The 16,958-nt window shown below is 38.9% G+C and overlaps 1 protein-coding gene across 3 annotated transcripts in view; it reads left to right on the plus strand.

Moving 5' to 3' along the window:
- The first annotated feature begins 13,833 nt into the window (after positions 1-13,833).
- The window catches only part of BZW2 (basic leucine zipper and W2 domains 2), a 33,456-nt gene continuing 30,331 nt past the window's right edge, over positions 13,834-16,958 (plus strand). For all 3 annotated transcript variants that reach the window (XM_009994944.1, XM_009994945.1, XM_009994943.1), the window contains exon 1: positions 13,834-13,895. In XM_009994944.1, coding sequence (XP_009993246.1) covers positions 13,838-13,895 — 58 coding nt within the window. In that variant the 5' untranslated portion in view covers positions 13,834-13,837. The remainder of the gene's footprint in view (positions 13,896-16,958) is intronic.

A 16,958-nucleotide genomic window follows, 5' to 3' on the forward strand; every position in this document is an offset into this window, starting at 1 on the left:
ATGTCTGAGGAGTTCAACAGTGTGTAATTTGCAAGCTTAAGTGATCCTTTCATTTTAGGTTTTGTTTCTGTAAATAAAATCCCAGTTATTTTACTTTCGACAAGGCACAGGAAATGAAATCCTAGGTACATATTACTGAGCATTAGCAGGTACAGGACTAGTAATTTATTTTTCACTACCATTTCATGCCTCAAGTGATAGGAAGTTAGAAAAACAAAGTATGTTGTTGGTTTTTTTTTAATACTCAATGAGAACTCGATCCTTCAAAAAGAAGAGGGGATAGTGAGTTTTTGCTCAGTCTGCATCCGTCTCTGTACAAGCCAATATTGATATGATGAGTTTGGTTAGAGTCCTCTTGTTGATTTTGTTTAGTGTCTCTGCACCTCTCAGAGATTGCTCCTGAAGCCTGTGCTGGTAGTTTCCCTTCTGTCTTAGATCTGCTTTGACTATATTATCTTAATGTATGGTTTCCTGCGACCAAGATGTGAGGATCCCCAAACCATCAGCCAGTGCTATGAAAGCCTGGTGTTGTGCTGGTGAATCCCACATTCTGTCAGAGATGTTCTTCTGTATTTTGTGGCAAGAAGAAGCCCCAAATAGCATGTCCCTAGGGCTGCCTTGGCTCTGTCTTTGAGGTTCATCAGCCTATGCATGAGTCTCAGGTGGTTTCCTAGCACAGGGGAACACCTGCTTCTGTGCTCAGATATATGGATGAGGTCTTTTGCTGAGTTTTTGGTTTGGGTATCTTATTTGCAAAACTTTATTAGAAGACTTTTCCTTGAAAGGAAAATATACTTATTATTTACTTTTCCAAAGGAGCCAAGGAAAAGGCTTTGCAATTGTTTTACTCCTGTAAAAATGTTTATTGGTGTAAATTGAGGAGTCATGGTGCCTTCTTCCCAATGTACCCTGTTGTCAGTAAGTATTTGCATCGCTGTTGTGCATCCAAGAGCCTTTGCTAGGATAATGGACTGGTTTTTTAGAGACCTACATTGCTAAATCTGCAAGGCATTAGACTATCAGGTCTATCTTGTGATGAATTTTTGGGATTCTTGAAACTTATCTATAAGCAGTGGTCCACAGCTCCCTAAAGCCAGATGTGTCAAGCCAAAGAATTTCATGAGTAGCTTATTGGATGCTAGGATTAATTTAATAGCTTAGCTGTCTCCCTGATTTGTTTTTGTTTCCTGGGTATTGGAAGGCTTGATTCTTTCCCCATTTCCCTTTGTCTTGTTAATTTAAACAGCTGTTGACCTTTTCAGTCTGATCTGGTAGGTGAAAGTGCTGCAAAAGCAGTATTATGATATGAGGAGACAACAAGAAAAAAAATAATCTTTTGAAGCTGAGGAAGAGCAAGATGTCAGTGATGGGAAAAACAGCACTGTCTTAGTGTAGACCAAGATGTTCCCCATTTATTCTTTTTAACATCCTTATTACTCTTTTTTTTTTTTTATCTCTATATAAATTACTTCCTGTTAATAACTAGGTTATTAGATTACTGAACAGATACCTTCATTAGTGTTCTCAACAATTGGTTAATAAAGTTTCTTATCAACTTGTTCTTAATCTGAACTATCATTGAATTGATCGACTGTGTTTTTGCAGCGTTGTCAAGACTAGAGCAAAATTACTGCCTACTGCAAAGCCCCTGATTGAAAGTCATGTTGAATATCTTCTTACTTTTATTTTAGATTTAAAAGAAAATAAATTTAGATCGGTATTTCTGCTGCCTTTGCATTTTATCTTCCATGCAAGTTTTTATACTTTTCAACTGTACAGAGCATATCAAACTATGCAGAGCAACATTCAGGGTGGGATGCAAATGTGTTGATCTGAATGGGCTTCAAGAGTCGGTTCACTGACTTGGAGAGTTTGGTTATATCTATGACATTTTGCACTGATTTTTTGTTTGTTTGTTTGTTTTCCTCATTGTGCAATAGATGCTGTAGCTGTTAACAGGTTTTCTTAACTTTTGAAAAGGTTGTTTCTTTCCAAAGGACATATGGTGTAACAGTGAAAGGTATATGCCCCCTTTTCACTGCAAGTTAATGTATCTTGTAGAATCCTTTACTAGATCCATATTCGAGAGCCCTAGGTTAATTGGCATGTCTTTGAAGTTCTCAGAAAAACCAGCCAAGCTGTTAAATGTTTTCTCAGTCCAGACAAAAAAAAAATAAAAAAATCCTATAGCTGTCTCATTAATAAACCTTATATATTATTCATATTTTGCATCCTCATAGGAAGTGAGTTGTAGAAATCTAACATAGCTTTTATTGGCATTCTTTTACTCTTACATGTGTGTATATATATATGCATACACCTACAGACATATGTCCAGTGGAACCTTTATTAGGTTATCTGCGGAAGTAGGCTGCTGATATTGGTCTTCCCAGTGCATGAACAATGATGCTGTAATCAAGAAAATGGACTTCCTTATTAATAGTGTCAAATACCATTGTGCTGAGCTGACACTGATACAGTCCAAATAGCTACAAAGCAGATGTGTGCTTTTCTGCTGAAGGAAGCCAGGCTCTCTGGTGTAGTGATGTTTTATGCTTATTAAAAAAGATATTAAACCTATTTAGTTTAGAAAGCCATAACCTCCTATGGTAACCCTTGGCTTCAGAAACCATGTTGGATGCAGGTGGGTTGTTGTGGTGTAATGCTGAGCCTCTTCTCTCAGCATATTTGTGGTACACTGTATTTTGAAGCTTCTCAGCCAACAATGGGAAAATCTGTGAATCATTTCAGAAAGATAAACCAGCAGGTCTACTGAATATACTGTTAGTAATTGTTCTTGGCTGCATAATTAAATTGTTAACTCTGCCTGAGATGTTTTTAGTTGTCACTGAGCTGTAGACTTCCAAAGATTGCCAGTCTGCAGGTGTGAATTTGTGTTGTAGAAACTGATGGAGAAAGTTTGATCTAGTTCAAATATCTTAAGAGCCTGAAGGTGAAGCTGTTCACAAGAGACTCCCTTAAGATCTCAGCCATCTTAAAATGGGCATGCAGAATATTTTAGGGAAGCTATTTTCTGGAAATATTTGCTTTTATGCATTGATTGTTAAAAGAGGCAAGAGTTGCAGGGTCAGATATAAGCAACAGTTGTCATTCATATTTATAGTTAGGTTCGATGCACCCATTTTTGGATTCTGGCAGTTGACTGTTCAGGAAAAGTAGATATGGGTCTTGGCTTAGCTGATAGCCTCCTAAAATGATTGAATGTGAAATAGGTAGTGGTCCTCACAACTAATGGCGTCAATTAAATTGCCATTCTATGTGCTGAGCTATACTGACTGACAGCTGTCTGTACTTCCATTTCAAGTGCATGGGCAAAAACCACTTCAGGAGCTGCTGCAGTGTAAATGGTACTGCCTGCAGGTGGATTTGCTGCATTGTGATTGAGTGAGGTAAAATATTCTATACCTGCTCTGGTCTACATCTGGGTCAAGCAGATGTCTTTTGCTCAATAACTTCTACTAGCTTTTTGTAGCATGATTACACTGTTAGACACTAATATTGGAAAATAGATAAAGATTAGTGAAGCAACAGGCTAATTAGACAATTTTTTTCTAGCTTGGATGATTTATTTTGCTACTTTTTTGACTCCCATTCCTGGCAGTGCTGCTTAATTCTGAGATTCTGGCCACCTGTGCATATAAATATAGTTTTGAGAACTGAGTTTTCATTTGATTGCAATTATGATCAAAACTGCTTATAAATCTATCTTTTTGAGGAGCAAAACTATCAAGATGCATTAATAGCATCCATAATAGGCATTGCTTGCAATGCTGTGTTTATAGATAGACTGAATTCTTTGGGTTAGTTTGGACTATCAAAGTCTCATGAATTTGTATTACCAACAAAAATATATTACTAGTTTTATGCATTTATATTTTCAGATAACTGTTGCATTTAGTGACATTTATGTCCAGATACCATGTGGAAAAAGATTTTGAAAGGGAGGCTCAATTGCTGAAATTGAGAAAAGATGTGGTTTCACATGTCTGTGTGTGGTATATAGTAAAGGGAACTTTGCCATACACGATTGCTTAACATGTGGGCTTTTTGATTACCAGACCAGTTTGTTTTGATACGTGAATAGTGTCAGAGTCCAATACTCTCTGACCAGCTTCTTTTAGATGTTCCACAGCTGGAGGGTGTGAGGTTTAATTTACTTTCCTGAAGATAGCTGCTGTTACATGGGACTTCTGATTACCAGCATGATACAAAGCATACCAAGAACATAATTGAAAAGTAAGTTGTTACATGTAACAAAATAAAGCACTTGCAGTGCACAATACCAGTGTGATTCCTGTTACATGTGTCACTGGGCATCCCCAGTCACAGGGAAGAAGTATGTAGAATTCTGTGCAGAACGTCAAAGCTTCTTGTTTTCTTCACCAAAGACAACTAGTTTGAATGTTTTCCCTTATCTCAAAAGAAGTAACCTAAAGTCCCTTCTACAAAATTAGTAGTGCAACATGGTGACCCAGGTCAGTCCTCTTGGCATTGTTGTTTATTTCTCCTCACCTGGCCTTACTGAATTGCCACCCAGTGCTCAGTGCTGTTGTCATAGTACTCCCAAGTGGAAGACGGTGTCATCGATGAGTAATGCTCGTCTTGGGTGTTCATGGATTTCGGAGAGAGCCTTTCTTTGAAGGAATGAGTAGGAGCTATGTGGGACACATGATGCCTGTAAGTTATTTGACCTTGGACCGAAGCTTGACTTACTGGGAGAACCTGGCTTTTGGTGTAGAGTCTGGTTTCTGAAAGTGGCATGTAGAGCTGGGTAGGTGTGTTAAAATAAAAAAAAAAAAAAGGAAAGCAGGGAAGAAGGAAAAGATGTGATTATATAAAAATACATATAGATTGGAGTATAGGAGTGCTACATTATGTTCTTTCATGCTCTTGTCATACTTAAAGCAATTTTCAGGTCTAGAACAGTGACTTTCTGATGTCAGGCTGAGAGTGCTGTTGTATGAGTTGCCATGCAGCGGGTAGGACAATAAGTGTGTGCTCTCTGTGTGTTCTGTCTGTAATAGCTGTTTTTCTGACTCATCCAGGATAATAGTTGATTGTGTAGGCACCCTGTGCCATACATTGTTGGGTGGGGTTTAGTGGTGTTTTTTTTTTTATTATTCAACAATCAGCTTGTGCATACGAATCATTATCTATTGCCATGGAGTGATCTTGGCTTGGTCTGAGAGGAATTGTATCCATTAATGCCTATATGAAAATAAGTATTTTCAGGTTGAAGCAATCTGAGCATTGACCACTTTTATCCCCCACTGCAGGAATTTGTTCACTAAAACTAGTGCGTTCTGTCAGCGTGTTCATCCTGCTCTGAGGAGGAAGAAGCAGCTGCAGGGAACATGGGACTACTTTTGAGTGATACAAGTCAGTTACAGATTGTTTTCAGTCCAAGTGAATGTTGCTAATAGTGTAATCGGTGTTAGGTTGGTATGTTTGAAATAGCTGACATGGCGCAAAGCATTGTGCGATTCCACTGCTGGATATCTCTGCCATCTCTTTTTAGCCAGAAATGCCAGAATTCAAGTATCTGGTCACTGTCCTGAAGGTAAAAAGCCATGTGTTAACTTGGTGAACTCCTTTCTCTTGTATGTGCTTTGAAGAAATAATTAGAGAGTTCTAAGATAAAACTTGCTTTACTGCTTACTGCAGTTTGTCTTCACTGCTTGCAAGTGTGTAAGAGGTGTTGGCTATTAATACATCCCTCCTCTGATTACTGTATTTAGTTCATGGAACACTAAACTGTTAGGAACTGGAAGGCATTGCTTTCTGGAGAGTGCGCTCTTTGTACTAGGTTTGTTTTTCATTTTTAATCTTAACTGATATAATTTTGAAGACAATTTATGGGTTTTCAAATGCTACAGCCCTGTATCCTGGAGACCCTGGTGATCTCCTGTTCTTTTTTTTTTTTTTTGCTGCTGCTGCCCAGAGCTTTGAAGTAGCAAGAAAATGTAAGTGGTGCATCTCTGATTTTACTGTTGTGCTATTTGAATTGTATGAGTAGGTCAATACCGTAAAAACACAGCTTTCAGTGGGCTGTTAAATTAAGAAAAAGAAGCAGAGTGGACTTCGAGTAGAGGAGTGTACTTCATAAAAAGCAACCCCCCTCCCCCCTGCCACTAGCCATTGTTACTAAACTGTTCTTGTGTCTGATGGTCTTCATTGACAGGAAAGAGGCCTTTCTGGCAGTTGTCACAACTTGCATTTTTTTGTTTGCTTGTTGGAGATCTGTCTCAGGGGGGCCCTATAAAATAACTCCATTAATGATTTTTTCCCAGTGTACTGTGAGCAGCATCTGCAACTCCTCTCTCTGCCAAACATTAATGACAGATTGAGCTAAATTGCTGCAGTACATTTATAATGTTTTCTGCAAAATTTCAGCTGCATCCTTTATCCTTTAGCAGCGTCATCATCTCTTACAGTGATTGCTGAGATAGTTATATTTTTTTCATGAGAAATAGCACATCCAACGTCCCTCTGAATTCAAGAATCCTGTTCTAACATCTATGCAGTCCATTGAAAGTAGTGTTTTGCATAGGGGGGAAAAAAGCAAACAAGCCTTGTTATCCTTGAAAGAGTATGGTCTTCTGCTTGTTTTCCAAATTAGGTTGGTTTTTTTTTTTGTCTACTGCTTTTTCTAAGAGATTTGCCTGCTGACATGGCATGTGAACTAGGAGTTGGATGACTAGCTATTCACCTTAAGATAAATGTTAATTGGGTATGAACTGATCTGTAGCAATACCCCATCTCCCATTATCTTCAGGGTACTCCAGTTAGGAGCACAGCAGCCTAAGAGACCTCCCAGCACTCTGAGAAAAGCTTCTACTCATACCTTGCCCTTGGAGAATTGTATCTAATTTCTCCTCTTAGTTGCTGAAATAAGTGTTATTACCAAAAAGAAATATTTGTGTCAACCCAAGTGTGTGATTTCATTTTCTTGACTTTTACTTTTATCTGTCAATTATTTAAGATTTTTTCTCTTTTTTTTTTTTTTCCACTGACTGCCATGGCTCATGCACATCTTTCATATGTGTCCTGGTTTGAGCCAGGATGAAGCCAATTTTTCTTTTTACTGAAGGAAAAAAAAAATCAGTAAAAAGAAAAATTTGCTTCATCCTGGCTCAAACCAGGACAATATGGTTGCTGATTATGACACATACAGGTCCATTGCCTCAGTGGTCATTGCGTCTGGAGTGTTCTGGTCACGGGAGATTGCTGTCATGTTTTTAACTTATTATTCAGCTGAGCTGCTTCTGTAGAAATTCTTGGTTAGTCACCTAAGAGATACATGTTTCACTCTGGTGAAACGTGCACTGGGTTGGATCTCTTTCTTTTGCAAGAAACATCATCCTGTGCATCCCAGTTTAGCAGTTAGGTAATGAGATCCATAGCACAAATTTTGATGCATTTGTCATCTCATTTTTATCTGGGTTTACTTATTTCTCAGCTGGATAACTACTCAGGTTACATGAATCCTGGCTGGAGAATCTTGCATGAGCGCTGTTGGGTTCTTTTGTTGTTGGGTTGTTGTTTTTTTTAATTTAATGTGAGGTAAATTTCATTCTCTTTTGGTATTTGTAAATGCTGCAGAATGAAACCAGTTCCACTTGTTTCATCTCTTTGTTTTCTCTCTCCCACTAGGCATACTTGTAAAGAACAAGTACATTTATTGGAATGTACACTTGCACTTTACTCGGGAAAAATACTGTCCTGTGATTAAAAAAATAAAGTAAAAAAATATTAAATGCCTTAAGAGCTTCTGGAAGGCTCTTTTGAGAGACAGAGGCTGTTCAGTGTGTGTCAAAAACCTGCTGTAATACTGAAGATACTGCATATGATAGCCACTGGTGACTAGGGCATGCTTCCAAGTATGAGATCAAAGGACAGTATCCAGTTGCTTTGTGTACTGTAATGTCATAAGCAAAGTTAATCCATAACGGAAACCAAATTTCTCAGCAATAAACATATGGATTAGCAATATCCTTTTTTCATGTAATATTAAAACATGCAGTTGGTTGTATTTACCCTGCACATCGGTGCATTACTGCTTAGTCCCCGTATGTTGCCATTGAGGTTGTTTACGCAATAAAATGAATGAGGGGATTTAATGTGGAGAGAGCCTGGCTCCAGCTTTATGGTTTGTAATGAGTGGGACCCTTGGGAGAAAGGTTTCATAAACGTTGTAATTCTGCTGGTGGCCTCTGTGGGCAAAATAGCAAAATAAATGATCCAGCTGTCAGTGCTGCCTTGCCTGCTGATTTGTACCATGGTTGAAGTTACAGACCTCCAGGTTATTAGCCACAACTTTAAAAAGCTATCTTTTGTGAACAGAGTGCAAGAGTCAGAACATGGTGATGAAATAGCAGAAGTCAACGTGTAAAGAAAACCCAGTGTGTCTTGCTAAGTGTAGGGGCTTGGTCTTGCCAGCTCCCCAGGTGGGCAACAAAGGAGAGTGGTGGCTTCTAAGCACTGCTGTGGTCCCATCCTCAGCACTTGGGACCCTGGGAAGCAGCAAATAAAGATTTTTATTTTCTTATTTTTTCAACAGTATCAAAGTGAGCTTTATCAGGAGATGCGAATGTTGTCACCACTCTTCAGGTTGTGGGCTAGCTATCTTATGGCCTTGTATGTGTAAATCAAGCACTTTTCCTTCACACTGACCAAACCTGGGAAATGTCAGCAGCCGAGGTGGATTTCATGTTATGAGAGTGTGAAAACTGTGTTAAAGCAGAAAATGCTTCATGGCTGTTGTGGCAGTGAAGGCTGCAGCAACCACCATGCAGGCTGCATGACCAATGTGCACTGTGGTTGTTTGCCTCTTGCCGGCTGTTGGAAAGTGCCTGCGGAAAAAGAGGAGCTGCAAGAGTCCTCACAGGGACTCTGTGTCCGGGTGGAAAGCGGGAAGCCTGAAGAGGATTTGGCGAGAACCAGTGGCTGCTTTGCATCCGTTCTGTCCTGTCTTCCCCTTGCATTGCTCTGTTCTGCTGTACTGGTAATGATTTATGAGTTTTCCATCTACAGATTTTGTTAGCTCATAATTTGGCTGCCTGCTGCCTTCCCAGGGAGCGGAGACAGCTGCTGGCTCTGTGCTGACATGTTTCCTCTCCATCAAAAGTACTAGGGCAGCTCTTCCTCCATGCTGCTCAAGTTTGGTAATTTGCTTTTTTTAAGGAGTTCCTTGGCTTGTTGCTGAAAGAAGAGGAACAATAAGAGGATGGAACCACCTAGTAACATGACTCAGTGAAAAGAACCCATTAAGGCCTTTTAATATACTGGATATTCTACTTCTTGAGAGAAAAGGGTTGACCTTGATATTTAGGTTTTGTTTTTTCTTTCACAGAAACTCCATGTATGCTTTTACTTTATTTGTCTTCATGACAAGTGCTTCTCTCTTGCAAGGGAAGGAGATGGAAAAAAAAAATCCTGGGAATGCTGGTGGTGCTGTGTTGGTGGTGCTCGAGCAGCTCTCTCCAGCACCCTGTCAATCAAACACCATCAGTACAAGTCCCCACAGCAGCATCCTGTGGAACAGTCCTGTTGGAGCCACCTGCCTCCCTGGGCTCCCTTGCCATTGTTAGTCTCTCGCCTACATAGAATCATTGTATCTTGGTAGGGAGTTCTGTTAAATGGCTGTACTTCTTTTGATGTTGCCTGGCACTGATTTCTCTCTTGGTAACTAGGGCAGTGAAGTTTCGCTGCTGTGAAGCAACTGTTCTTGAATTCATCCTGAGCATGGTAACATTTGAAGAATCTCAGATGATTCTGAGAGTTCAGTTAAAAGTAGTGTAAAATGATGCTTAGAAAAACAGTACTGGTTTGGATAAAGGTTTTCAGTGTTTATTTTTTTCAATTTGAGCAATATGCTTCCAAGAACAAGTGTTTTCAGTATTTTAGCTTGTAGAAACTTCAGCCTTACCAAGGCTTTCAACAATTTAGGAATGAATCATCATACGAATTTCCCTGTGGTATGGATAAAAGAATGCATTTTTCTAACTTATTAAGGGAGTTCCAGCTTCTTGATGCAACTTCTACTGCATCTGTTGATGGTTTTACAAATCAATTTTACCAATTAATCCTGGTTTTATTAATTCTGTTCCAGTTTTTATTAATTGTGTGCATGAGAATGATTGGTTATATTATAGAAACTGCTCTATCATATGCCTTGATATCTACAACTGTTAATGTCCCTGTAGATGTCTTAGGGTCTTCAGTATGTAAATGAGAAGCAGCTGTAGAGAAAGCTGAACCTGTGGGCTTCGAGCAGTTTCAGGAGAATATACCAGCTCAATGACTTGCGTATTTTTAAAGTATGAACCTATTTTTTAGAAGGTTGTTAACAAGAGTGGAAGTAGAATTTTGGAAACTGTTTTTGTCATGCATTTTTTATATTTCTGATTAATTTTGTAGCTACAAGTTAGTTAGCAGCAGGCTTAGACATTCTAAGATTCGTATGGAAAATCATCCTGTCTGGAGGTTGTGTGCCTCATGCTGCCTGTGAAAGGACTGTGCTAAGAAGGTATCATTTCCACATCTCTTGCTCTCTTTCCTGCTGGCAGTTCATACTGGAGATGCTGAGCTGCAACATATAAGTTTGACTGGTGGTTTGGATTTTCTTCTATTTCCTTCCTACCTATACCCATCCTTAAGATCTTTACTCCTGTGAAACCATTATGACTTCTCTAGGTGGCATTTCAAAATTTGCTTTTGGCTTTACCTACCCAGATCCTATATCTTTCAAAACAGAGAACAGATGCAATTGAGGTCTTTATGATTTCAAGGCTTTACAGCTACATGACATACTTAAAGGATGGGTGTCAGGAGGATGGGGCCAGTCTTTTTCAGGGGTGCCCAGTGACAGGACAAGAGGTAACAGGCACAGATTTGTAGATAGGATGTTCCATCTAAATGTGAGCAGGAACTTATTTGCTTTGAGGTTGGCAGGGCAGGGGAACAGGCAGCCCAAAGCAGTTGTGAAGTCTCCATCTCTGTACACATTGAAGACCTGACTGAATGCCTTCCTGTGTAACCTGCTGTAGGTGAACCTTCTTTGGCAGCTGGGTTAAACTAGGTGATCTCCAGAGGTCCCTTCCAACCCCTAATATTTTGTGATTCTGTGACATCTCAGAGGCAGACTGCACTGCAATACAATCAAATATACTGTGGAAGTGCTGCCACCCTGAATTTACAACCTTCTGCCATCACCTGTGTGTTGTTAGTGTGTTCTTGATTTTAAAACAAACAAAAAACCCCAAACAACAACAACAAAAAAGTGCATTGAATTTGCTTGTGTAAATTTAAACTATCTTCCAGGCACCTCTTGTGGTAGCAACAGCACTTTAAAATCTCATTTGCAGTACCTGCTGTTATCTGTAGTACAGATAGATCCTGGGTTGTCAGATATATTGCTGGGTTGGTTTTGCTTAGGCTTGTGCTTCAGTTTCTTGATGAAGTGCTCCTGCTTGCCCTGGACCAGTACTTGAGGGAGTGCCTTATGAAGCCTGACCCTCACTCAAGCAGATTACAGTGCAATGCATTTAAAGCTAAATCTAGAAGAAGGCAGATCCTGTGTTTCTAGTAATTAACTATTCAGGACTCTCTTTTGTTGCACTGAACCTCTAGTCATAAAATCTCCCACAAGCGATGAGTCTACATGCTTTTAAAAAATCTTGTTCGTAGCTCTCTTTCAGGGTGTATTTCATATTCACAGGGAACAGTTTTAAAATCCAATAGTCAAACTTCAGGTGCATGCAACTCTTCTCACAATTTAAGGAGAAGTCAAGTGCTAGAAATCTGGTATATGTATTGATATATTTTATAGACACTGAGAAACCGTACCAATTGAGGGGCAGGTGTCGTTTACTTCCGTTGTCTCCAAAGGCAGTGGAAGTGAGCAGTGGTGATCCCAGCCTGTCACTGTTTGTGCTCCGCAAGAGCTGTGACAAGAGGATTAATTCTTATCTGCTGTGTGACTTGCTTGATACTTTATTTTCAGACCTCTTTGGGGTCCTTCTGCAGTCATTGAAATGAACGCATTTTAGACCTGGAGCAAGGGGTAAGGTATCAGGGGCAAGCATAAAAAGCATTGGAAATACCTGGGTGCATATTATATTTTATAGCTCAGCCTTACAAATAACCAAAGGTCAGAAAGACAAACCAGATAAATATGTCAAATCTAGCAGGTCAGTGGCTAAAGGCCAGGGCTGTTGCTTATCCCTGTTGACTGCTAGATTATCTGCCTAATAAACTTGTAAAGCACCTCCTGTTTCTCTGCCACCAAGGCTGCTAAGCTGGGGAAAGAGACTTTTTTTTTGAGCTCTGCTGTGAGAGGATGCTTGGATCCTACAGCGCTTTAGAAGACCCCATGGTACCGTGGTTTGCCATTTTTAACTCTTTGAAGATGGGGAAGTTGTTTATCCAGAAGGCTATTTAGTGTTGCACTTGTCCTAAAATGCACCTTGGTAGGTTAAAACTGTAGCTTTAAATCTCAGTGATTGATGTAAACCTTTCAGTTTAACTACTTGTTGCATCTTTTTATGACTTGCAGAAAGCAAAACCAGTATTGACTCTGAACTATACTGTCTATTATCAGTGCACACGGGCAGTTTTTGACTGCAGATAAGTAGTAAGCCAAGAGTAGAAAGCAGTGGTTTGCCAAGTTAAAAATTTTAAATGATGCAGAAGTGGCCAGCTAGTGATGCTGCAACTGCAACAGTTGGTGAATGGGAACATACTGACTAGCTAGAGCATTGTTAACAGAGTTGTTAAATGAACTTTCAGGGGTAGAGAAAGCATTAAGTTTGATAGTAATGTACAATTGGCATCTTTGTAGCCACAGAGCTTGAGTTTCTCTTTGCTCATGGTAGGAAGGGGATCCTGCTTTAGCAGGAAGCTAGAGGTCCCTTCCAATTCTGACAGTTCTGTGATTCTGTAACCATGACCTAATGACCTGCAGGATGGTCTGTAAGTCCCAGCACTGACACTTGCTTTTGCCACTACAGGAGGATGATTCTTGACAATTGCCATGTGCTGCAAAGCTTACTTGTATTCACTGTTGTGTGCATGCAGTTGTTGGTTTAGCTGCATTTGTCAGATTAAACTAGTTGTATCCAAAGCTGAAAAACAGTTCTTTAGATAAAATGGCAATAGTGTATGATCGCTTCCCAAATGTTTTACGTTACATGCTGAGATTCACCATTAAGGTCTGAAGTAATATAAGCCAGATGGTTTTTTATTTGATGTGGCATGTAGGTCCTTAACTCTGACTATACATAAAATTGATAGAGGGGGGGAAGTTGGTTGTCTCTTATTATTTTTTACAACACATCCAGATTTTTAGGAACTAAAAGTTCCTAAGATGTGGTAATGCTTAGGAGAAACATTTGAGAAGGATTTGTTGGTTAAAACCTTGTCTTTGTGGTTAGACTGTAGCCATTTATTCAGAAGGGTGGTGTGTGATGGTTCTTAGTCCTGTGTCTCAGCAGCTTGGACGCCTGTGAGTGTCCCCATCAGCTGTGCAGGCCGCAGTAAAGGCAGAGGTTGCATCACCGCTCAGGTTTGAACCTTCAGGGTTTTTTATAAGAATACCAAGTTTTGAGAGAAGCATATCTCATCAAAGTTGTTCTTGGATTGTAGCGCTCTTCATCTTTAAGGCGTTGTGAAGTATTCTTTGAGTATACATCAAGAACTTTCTTTCCGTTGCACATGTCGGGATTTGCTACACTGAAATGTTTATTTTGCCTTCATGTTAAGTGTTGTCTGTAAACACCTTAGTAAAAATGTATTTCTCTCTTTCTCCAGAAATTTTATGAATAAGAATCAGAAGCCGGTACTAACAGGCCAGCGGTTCAAAACTAGGAAGAGGGGTAGGTTATGTTACATTTTTTACTTTATTTTTCTTTTTGTTAAAATTACCAATGTGTAAGTTCCATTTTACTCCTTGTAATACTGATTTTCTATAAACATGACCAGTTCTCTCTTTCCGTATGTATTGTATCAGTTTTTAAAGAAAGCTAAGTGGTGCTAATTATACTGATCATCCAGCAATTCTGTACAACCAGTGTTATCCTAATGTGCTTGCTCTTGTTATACTCAGAGTTCATTTGTCATGGTTTAGGTGTCTGAGGTGAATGTCAAACACTTTGAGGCAGAGAACAAAAATATATGAAATATTTTTTATTATTTTTCAGGAAAAACCAAAAGTCTGCTTTGTAAAAAGAGGGCTTAGATTTTTTGCTGTTGCAGTAGCAAACTCTTATAGCCCACATATGTGGTGTTCCTTTCTGTCTTGCAACAGACTTTTTCCATCCCGACTTTCATGCTTCTGATCAAGAGCTAACTTCTTAACTTCTTGTGACAGAAAATGTAAATAAGAGCATTTTCTCAGTGAAGAGAGAATAAAAAGAGTTCATAATCTCCCTCAGAAAATTACAAATTCTGTCACGAGTCTGAAGAGCTGAATGCATGTTTTAAGATCTAGGATGATCGTGAAGCTTTGATGAGAATTGCAAAATAATTTGTTTTCAGTCATGTTAAAAAGCAGTGCCAGCTTTCTCCTGCCTTTCCTCCCTTGCACACATCATCCTCAGTTAGTTTGACTGGTGTGATCTCTTGAATAGAAAATGTCCTTTCTGTGATTCACATAAAACATTTGAAGGTAGAACTAATTAAAAAAAGAAACCTTTATTGCTTGTAATTATATGTCATGATGCTCCAGTAATTAGTGGGATTAACTTTCTATCAACATGGTCCAGAACATTATACAGTATAAACTGTACACTGCATTAACTAGCAACAGCATGGACGTAGCTACAGGAGTGAAATTAACAATCCCTGAAGAAATACCTCTATCAGATCAACCAGTAAAAGCAATCGGATGTGCATACTGCTGAACTGATCCAGTATATTATTCAGTCTAGGTCACTGAATTATGGTAAATAATTTATTTGCTAAAATTGTCTTAGAAAACATTCTCTCTCATAAAGGCTTTCTTCTCAGTCCATGTTTTTCAAGGTATTTGGAATAAGGGATCCTAATATGGATTTGGTCTTTGGCTACTACTTAATACAAGTAATAATTAAAAAGGCACAGAATTAGAACTAAATGCTATCTCTGGAATTTCTCTTACAGTGATTGGAAGTGGCATTAGATACTCATTGACTACATGGAAGAAGGAAGAGACTTAGGGGGAGTCTGAAAGATTGGGGGGGTGTTTTTTGGGGGGCTTTTTTGAGAGATTACTTAAATGGGATTGGGGATATGAAATTATTTTAATAGAAAAATCTTAACATGCTAACACTTCTATATGTGCTAAAATCATAAGATTCTCTTCTTCAGATATGGGGGAATCCTGGTTCCCCCAATATTTGAGGTTTCTACTTAGAAAATTGTAGATACCTGTTTTCTTTCTGAAGGCAGAAGGCTTGAGAAAGAAAAATGGCACCTAACATGTTTATTCCCTTCTGCTTGTATACATTTTTCTTTTTGTATCATAGTGGTCAGACAGACTTATATCTTGGATGTAGACTAGAAGATCCCATTAGGTGTTTTTATCCTGAATTCAGTATATCAGGGAGTCATGAATTTTTACCCAGGTAGGAGAGAGTGCAGTGGCAGTGGTTTGGCTGTGGCATTTGCGTAGTCAGGGACTAATCTGTTGTCTGTAGCAGGCAGGAAGAGGGGTCTGAAATCAGCAAATGCTGGGGAGAGTGAGCTGGTTGAGAGATGACTGCTTGTTCTTACCAGTTGATTTGTATCCCACAATACTCTTTTTTCCTCTTCTACAGCTCCCATGACTATTGCCATCTGAGGAAACAAGGGGGTGTGACATGGCAGTCAGACATCTAAGTAAAATAATTGTCCACGTGAACTCTTACCGCTGGTCAGCTTGCTGCAGCTATCTCTGAATGTGAACAATTTCTGAGCTTTCAGAGAGCAAAAATAAGGAAGACAATATTTTGAAAAGTGTGTTTAGTATTGAAAGTATTTTTAGAGAGGACTATGAAGGAAGGGTTTGTAAATCCCACTCCTTCCAGTTCTATCAGTTGACCTAATAAAAAGTGTAAGTGTTGCCTCCAGCATATATAAAACCAGGCATTTAAATAACTTTAAAAATATTTAAAGGAAGAAAAATTGTATTGTTGTAAAGGGAAAAACCTTCTGAGGTAAGGAGGCATCTGATGATGCCATATCAAGTTTTTAGCAATCTAGGCAAATGAAATAGTTTGGTTAGTTCTTTGTCTAATCTCTTTACTGGTAGAATACTGCATTTTTTGTGCAGGTTAGCAGCATTTGGCATCTGGCTGGGATTTGTGCTTATGGTACAAATATGTGGGATGTGCATTGTATTAATTGCATTGTATTTCCATGCATGCAGATTAATGTCTTTGTGTCTGAAATGGAAGAGGAGGATGTAGGAGTAGCAGAAACGCCAGTAGTTAGTAAGGAAAATATATATATCCAGACAGCTGACAAATACCTACAGCACAAAAAGCTTCCTGAAGTATTAACAGGAATAAACAGTGTGTATTTTTAAAAATAAGCTGGCAGGCAATACCCGAGACCCAAGTTTGTCCCCATAGTGTAGATAACATAGAGTTAATATTTGATAAAATCTGTTGCAAAAAGGTAAATGGCAGCATAAAAAGAAGCTAAGCAAAGCAGTGAAGATTTTCTACTAAATATATTATCTATTAAATTAAATGCATATCTATCTCTGAAGTACATATTATCTACTAAATATAGAAAATGATCTAGTAAAAAGCGAATATTAACACCTTTCCATCAACATGAAATCAGAAGCCAAGCAGGGCATCTAACTTTTCCTCCACAGGCATACAGCTGTGTGCCTTCTGTTTAAGAGTTACAATTAATTCTTAAGAAGATGTGTGTAAATGTACTTTGTGTTTTCCTTAGAAGCGAAAAAAAAG

This window comes from Chaetura pelagica, unplaced genomic scaffold (genome assembly GCF_000747805.2).
Source record: "Chaetura pelagica isolate M959 unplaced genomic scaffold, ChaPel_1.0 scaffold12, whole genome shotgun sequence".
NCBI lineage: Eukaryota > Metazoa > Chordata > Aves > Apodiformes > Apodidae > Chaetura > Chaetura pelagica.